This window comes from Perkinsus marinus (genome assembly GCF_000006405.1).
Source record: "Perkinsus marinus ATCC 50983 genomic scaffold scf_1104296951958, whole genome shotgun sequence".
NCBI classification, from domain to species: Eukaryota; Perkinsozoa; order Perkinsida; family Perkinsidae; genus Perkinsus; species Perkinsus marinus.
The window spans coordinates 7,274-14,550 of NW_003209085.1; the positions used below are offsets into that span (position 1 = coordinate 7,274).

At 44.9% G+C, this 7,277-nt stretch overlaps 2 protein-coding genes across 2 annotated transcripts; both read left to right on the top strand.

Annotated features, from left to right (window-relative positions):
• Positions 1–2,297: 2,297 nt before the first annotated feature.
• Positions 2,298–5,553, top strand: Pmar_PMAR009701 (metalloprotease m41 ftsh, putative; the record flags this gene model as incomplete). The annotated part of the gene is made up of 14 exons (XM_002777342.1): positions 2,298–2,356; positions 2,654–2,795; positions 2,844–2,914; positions 2,965–3,124; positions 3,170–3,290; positions 3,892–4,015; positions 4,093–4,188; positions 4,243–4,333; positions 4,402–4,462; positions 4,510–4,571; positions 4,924–5,012; positions 5,063–5,216; positions 5,262–5,414; positions 5,463–5,553. 14 exons carry the CDS (start codon positions 2,298–2,300, stop codon positions 5,541–5,543), a joined length of 1,464 nt encoding a protein of 487 aa, XP_002777388.1. The 3' UTR covers positions 5,544–5,553.
• A 103-nt stretch (positions 5,554–5,656) lies between these two features.
• Pmar_PMAR009702 (D-lactate dehydrogenase, putative) lies at positions 5,657–7,173 on the top strand (the record flags this gene model as incomplete). The annotated part of the gene is made up of 6 exons (XM_002777343.1): positions 5,657–5,912; positions 6,176–6,318; positions 6,379–6,547; positions 6,596–6,733; positions 6,929–7,032; positions 7,135–7,173. The coding sequence occupies 6 exons, from the start codon at positions 5,657–5,659 to the stop codon at positions 7,171–7,173; spliced, it is 849 nt and encodes a 282-aa protein (XP_002777389.1).
• Between the last annotated feature and the right edge of the window lie 104 nt (positions 7,174–7,277).

The window sequence follows — 7,277 nt, forward strand, 5'->3', positions numbered from 1 at the left end:
TACGCCTTGCTCGAGCAGAAGCTGATCAGTGCCGTCAGCTGACGGCGTCAGGTGGCCGATGTTATGTTCGCAAAGTTTCCTACAGTCACCTGGGCGGGCAGCCTGGTCAAGAATTCCAACCCGCTGCAGAAGCATAACACGGATATCAAAGCCGAGAAGGTATGGATGGATCACGGTAGAGGAGTCTCAGAGAGGGTCCCAGGTAATGTGCACTCTTTTCGAATAAACTCGTGCGACATCCTGGTTGGATTGTTCTATGCTAACACTATTACTTTCAGACCTTCATGATCGTAAACGAGTACGCATGTGAAGTAATTGGCTTCAGTGAGAGTTCCTTGAGGACATCGGGCAGGACGAACCTATCCGATAGGCTCAATTAACTAAGCTAATTTAGCTTATTAACTTAGTTTCTTACCTAACTGTTTTGAGTTGATGAGTCTGATACAGAATTTAAGTCACCGATTCGCAAACATGTAGCATTTAGCGATATCAAACCAACACATAGTGTACTATCCTGTGAACTGGGGTGGTTTGTCCTAGTCACTGAACTTCAGCGCTACTTTCATTCGAGATGCAATAATTCAAATGTTCTGTTGGCAATCAGCGGTTTTCGGTCTGACCGAATCGGTCACCGAAGTTCAGTGTATTATTCCTCGATTGGATGTTCGGCCTTGTATATAATATGTATAAGTTATGGACTCGTCAATGACGAGTCATCATTGTCTGTCCTGAAAAACTGACAGTCGCCCTCCATTTTCACCCAAAACCCTGTAAAATCACCAATCCATGGCGCGCGCTTTGGTGCCCTCAATTTTCTGCTATGGCCCTGGCAATTCCCTCCCTGCCCTCGAAGTTCCAGATTGCCCTGTAAATTCCGCCATTCGGGCGAGCGATTTACGGTGCCCTGTAAACCACGCTTCTGCCCTGGAAAAACGTAATCACCCCGTCATAGAACATTCAAGTTCGTCTAAGGTCGATAGGAAGTTCAAACTTGTGTAAATAGAACTTCCAATTTCGACTTTCGAACCTCCGGATTCGTCATAGAACTTCCAATTTCGTCGAGTACACCTTCAGACCTTCAATTTCGTCCCTTTGGGAAAATCGATTTCGTTGTACTTCATTTCGACAATCGTATTTTCGACTAGCGGTTGTCGAAGTCGAAATCGTCAAGATCAGTGCCGATAATGGGCCTGTTTCATAAGGATACTTAATTTAAGGCGCCTTAAATATAGAAGCAACTTAAGGAGTTACTTGAGTTTAAGGCGCAATTTGCTCCTATGAAACAGGCCCAATTTGAAATATAAGGAATTCGATAGTCTTTGCTGCGAAGCTGCCGTAATCGACACGTAATTGGTTTGTCGAAATCAAAGGTAGCGCACGCCGCCCGGTAGTCAGATTTGACACAACATGTTGTCGTATTTCGTTAGGAGGTTGGGGAACTATTTCATATCCCACTCGGAGATGAACGATGAAAGGAACATATAGTCATAATCACGTAGTCTAGTAGTAGAGCAATCTTAAGAATGGTAGGAGTGCTTTCTTTATTAAATCTTGGAATGCTTATGGGGCCGCTGGAGTAGTGATGAATCCAACTATTCGCGAGAAGTCCAACATTGCTTCAGTTAAGAAGTACAATCAGTTAGCGTATGTTCAAGGCTCTGATGTTGGAAGAGTCAAGGTTAAGAAAATGCCGATGCCACTACCGCTGAACGGCCTACAGCTGAACGTAGTTAGCCTAGTCGTAAGCGTCAGAGGTAGTTATTATCCTTTTTGAGTAGAATAGAATAGGATGAAAAACGCACAAGAATCTGCATAACACCAAGTGATGAAAGCCTTAAAGCTTCTAGTGAAGACTGAGCTACGGTGGGCGATCGAGGTATGCCCATATTAGTAAGGAGAGGTAATTGCAGGGTGTATGTACGAAGTGCTTCAACCGGAAGAGGACTGTATGGTCGTGGGTGGGGTGACGCGATATATTCGAATTATAATGGCGGCGTATATTTCTACACGAGGTTTTAGTAGACTGGATGATGTGCTCTACTCTATGCCGCCGACTGAGAAGTCTTATTGGAAGCCCATGTTGTTACAGTAGTGAATTACGTTGGAGATAGAGTCGTGCAGAGGGGGCAGTGTTCATCAGCCTGATGAAGTGTTGAGTTAGAAGTATACAGCGGCGGTGTGGATCATTCGTATTATGGAGAATCTCCTTTGGGGTGTTTGTTGTTGGTGGTGTGCGATAAACGTCTATGGTCTGGATGCCCCTATCTGTGAGATACCTTTTCCTTCTCTAACTCTGTATGGACTTCGTCACATCAGCATTGGAGGTTATTGGAGTCAATTTACATAAAGACGAGAGGTACTAGCAGGAGTAGTAGTAGTAGTAGTAGTAGTAGTAGTAGTGGTAGTAGTAGTGGTGGTGGTAGCTTCTTATAAGGGAGTGCTGTCTAACAACAATGTAAGGATGTAGACGTTCTACCTTGTGTGAAGATTCTAGAGAGAGTTACCTAAGTGAATGCAAATATGAGCAGTTGTGGTATTAGTGTTGGATGTATTATTCTCCATCGTATTGCACATGGTTTTACTATAATTAACCTGATGCTTTTTCTTCGCTGTGCGCATCTCGTTATTTAATTATTACAGTGATATCTTTCAGAGAAGGTAGATGGAAGTTCGACATTGATCCACTGCGACTCAGCGGTACAGTGGCTGGCTTCGGTCTGGCATATGTAGTGATGAACCGCTTGGAGGGTCATCGGACGGCGACTCCAGCGGTCACTATTACAGAAGTTTCTGAGGTGTGTATACATGCAAAGCGAGGGTAGTTACGCAAGGTGTGGTATTAGGTGCCATTCTCGAGTTTTTGGAAGCAGTTGAAGGATTCACAGGTCGACGAGATAGCGTTTATACCATCACTGTAAGCTGAGGGAGTGTCGGACATTTTCGAATAGTCATGTGTTCGATCAGGGACGGTACGATGCCGCCCATGTTGCGATACCGCACAGGCAATGGGGAGGCGAATCAGGAGGCGACGACGTTAACATTGCCGGGATGCAGCGAAATGGTTGCTGATGAGGCGATGAAGAGGGGCATTCGATGTTACACGAGTACGGAGGCTGAGGCATCAGTAATGGGGTGTGGTTTTTGTGGCGCGTGATGTTATTATTGTCAGTTGGCGATGCTCCAGATGATGGCCGATTTAGTGGGTTGGACGGCGTCATTGGCGGGGTTTCTGATATTATATCGGATGTACTCCGGAGATGGAGTGAATGGACCTTTTGGTGCTAAGAAGGGTAGTAACCTGATTAATAGTGGGATGTCTTTGTCAGTAGTTTTGTATATTTCGTGTAGCTCAGTTGGTAGAGCACGTCGCTCTCTACCTCATGACCGTGGGTTCGAACCTCGCTATTGATGTTTTAGCATTTTGCAACGGCCATTTGAATGCGTTTGTGTGATTTTGTCCCCCAGTCCATTCCAACCTTGCGCGATGTTTTTCACACCCGAATCCATCACTCCTATCGTGAACTGCTGTGAGTTGTCACGCTCAACATAGAGTCGTTAACCTCATTCGAACTCTCCGTCTCTTCTTCCGACGAGTTGTGGTTATCGCCGTTTGCTCCGCCTAGACAAACCAACTATTGATGATACAAATTGTATCATCAATAGTTGGTTTGTATGCATCACACAATGCGTACACTATGACCGAGGCATACGAGGTTAGTCATGAAATTTAATGTGGCATGACGCATCGATTGGACTGAACCGTTTTCAGCGACTTTGCAGTAGTGAGCTCCTAAGAACGATAGGCCAAAAAAGCTTAAGTCGGAGTTGCACAATAATAGGGACAGCGATGCAGCTAGCCGTCCCTTACTTCCTCACTCTTCCTTTCCGTAGCTCCAACGGCCAACGCCTCCTCTACTAAGAATGTGACCAAGTTCGCTGATGTGGCCGGCCATGAGCAGACTAAAGTCGAACTGAGGGAGATTGTTCAGTATCTGCGGGATCCCGTGTCATTTTCGTAAGCCTTCGTTGTTCGAGTGGAGTTCCCTTTGTCTGTCTCTCTATTGATTCTTCACTGAGTGGTTATGATTTCAGCTCGCTTGGGGCGCGCCCTCCTCTTGGTGTCCTGTTGGAAGGGCCAAGTGGCGTTGGAAAGACGCTCCTGGGCCGAGCAACTGCCGGTGAGGCGAAGTAAGGGGTATTGTCAGCATGCGAGTTGGTGAGGGAGTGGTATGAAATGGTCAGCGATATTCCTTTCCTCTACGCGAGTGGGTCGGAGTTTGTTGAAGTGTATGTTGGCCAAGGAGCCAAACGCGTCAGGGAGGTGTTCGCTCAGGTGAGAATTTCGTGGCGCGCGGTCATCACCTTCGAGATTCACCTTCGTCATTTTCTACTACTCTTTAGGCCCGGGCTGTATCTCCATGCATATTATTCATCGACGAGTTGGACGCCATTGGAAGTCGAAGTGGGGTGGCTGCCTTCCATGATGCTATTTTACGATTTTTCTATCAGATTTTAGAGGTGGTGACGGCCAAGAGTACACTCAGACGATCAACCAACTGCTGATCGAAATGGTAACATTCCCTGCCTTGCGACGTATTCGCTCATCAATCTTCGTGGATTTCAATTATACTACTTCGAAATTTAACTGATGGAAATTATACCATGTGTTTAGTAGTAGCTGACTGATTTGAAAATCGATCGGAATTGATTTTCACTGGCCAAACGAGTTGTATATGCAACTCTGAGTACCACAAATGATCAACAGGAGCCTTACAGTGTTGTTACGCTTACATTGAACAGATATATTCATAATATACGAGTATTTGTAATATGGATGACAATCGAATTCATCAACGCCCGCATCTTTATATGTCTGAGAACTTGATTGGTATCTTTTGTGTTGGACCTTTGGATATCTCTTAGGATGGTATATCAGATCGTGATGGTGTTGTGGTTATGGCGGCTACTAATCGTTTTGATGGTTTGGACTCCTCCCTCACCCGACCCGGCCGGTAAGCAGAAGAGATGGTTGCTCACTCCTCTATAGTAGTTGTATTATTAGGTTTGATCGATGTATTCACGTGTCACTACCTGATGCAATAGCGAGAGAGAGGTGCTTTGTGATCCACGGGAGAAGGTTGAAGTTAGCCACCAATGTTGATAATGAGGCATTAGCTGCAGCAACAGAGGGGATGACTGGTGCTGATATTGAGCATGTACAGAGTTGGGCCTGTTTTGCATCTTGTATGTTTGGACCTTAGATACTAAACCAAGCTGCCTTGGTGGCTGCACGCAATAAGGAGACCTGCGTCTCGCAGGAACGTATACTGGAAGCATCCGATAAATTACGAGCGGAGCGAAGCGAAAGAAATAAGCGACAACAACAGAAGGTCGATGAAGATCGACATGCAGAGGTAAGATTCTCGTCAACCTCTTTCGTGTGCATGCGTGCTGGCCTCAAGATACCCTTTGATCGCTGGGCAGCTCAAACGCTGATCAATTTGGCGAATAATACTCAACGAGATTCTCCTGAAGTTGACTAGAGCCAAAAGATACTGAAAAAACTTTCACGCGCCATGAAATTATTCTGTGTTTTTCCCCTCCCTCCTGTGGAAAGAAATGTTTTCAGATATTTTTCTCCCCTAAATTTTCTCATATGCTTTCCTCCCCCAACTTGTTTAGGAGTGCGGCGCTCAGTTTCATCCGACCAGCAGCCTCCGTCACCTCTGTGGCCTTCCCAGCATTGTCCACTGCCCTTCGAGCGCGACGTGGGTTCACTTCGGCAACTTCCAATCTGCGCCCACCAACAGCGAGTGATATCACTAATTTGAAGTATTTGGTTTCGAACGTGTTGGTGGGGGATAAGGATGACCTCTCACATTACAATAACGATTGGTTGAGGACGAGAACTGGTAAGTATTCATACCTCTTCATATGTTGTTGGGGAATATTTGCAAATGGAATTATGAATACAAGAATAAGTAGATACATGTTGATGGCATGTGTGTTTCGTTTTATCTTTCCATTGCATATATATACAACATCATACATTATGTATACATATGCACGTAGTATTGTATATTATACATGTATTATTATACGTTGAAGTATTGATGCATTAGTCTGTGTTAGTCATATGTACGGTGCACATGGTGGATTTTCTTCTGCCCTTTAGGTCATTCAAATGTGGTATTGCGTCCGAAGACTACAGAAGAAGTGTCGAAAGCTGTTAAGTACTGTCATGACCATTTCATACCAATAACCGTTCAAAGTGGCAACACTGGGCTGGTTGGAGGCAGTGTGCCTGTTGATAAAGAGGTGCGTATCTTAGGTTCTACCGTGTAAGATACGATTTATGTCCGTTTTTGATGTTATCAGGTCGTATTAAGTCTTGAGAGGTTGAATAAGATCCTCTCAGTGAACACGGCAGATTCGATAGCTACTTGCGAGTCGGGAGTAATTCTACAAAACTTGATGGATGAATTGGAGAACTATCACCTCATGCCGCCCTATGATATTGGATCGAAAGCCCAGTGCCTTATAGGAGGTAATGATAATGATGATAGATAACAGTGTGTGGATAGATAACGTGTAGGTAATGTGGCGACTAATGCGGGTGGTCTACGACTACTCCGTTACGGCTCATTGAGAGGCACCATCCTTGGACTTGAAGTTGTTATGGCTGATGGGAAGGTCCTCGATTTGATGAGAGCTCTTCGGAAGGATAATACAGGTAACACTGTTGGTATCAACTTCATGCGTGTGCGTTTTGATGAACTTTCTCTTTTCCCACTAGTTGTGAACTTGGTAGTTTCTCCCTGGGTGTATTATTCTCATGCATTGAGCAAATCGATCATCAGGGCGAGCGCCAATGTGTTCTTAGTTTCCTGCTGTTTACCAATGTGAAGAAGTGTTTGTTCTCGTTCAGGCTATGATTTGAAGCAGCTGTTCATTGGATCGGAGGGGACACTTGGAGTTATCACGAAGGTTGCCATGTTATGTTATCCTATACCAAGAGTTTCACAGGTAGGAGTAGATTCTTCGCTGTTCGCAGATTGTAAGATATGTTGTTGTTTATTCAGGCCGCATTATTACGCGTGTCGTCCTTTAATGAGATCATTCGCCTTTTATCAGTGGCGAAGCCTCATTGGGGGAGTCGCTGAGTGCCTTTGAGTATTTCGATGGTCAATGCGTGAAGTGTTTACAGATGAATGGATTCAATGACTTGTTGAAGAATCTTCCACCAGGAAGGAGGAGTGAAGAACAGGATTACTATG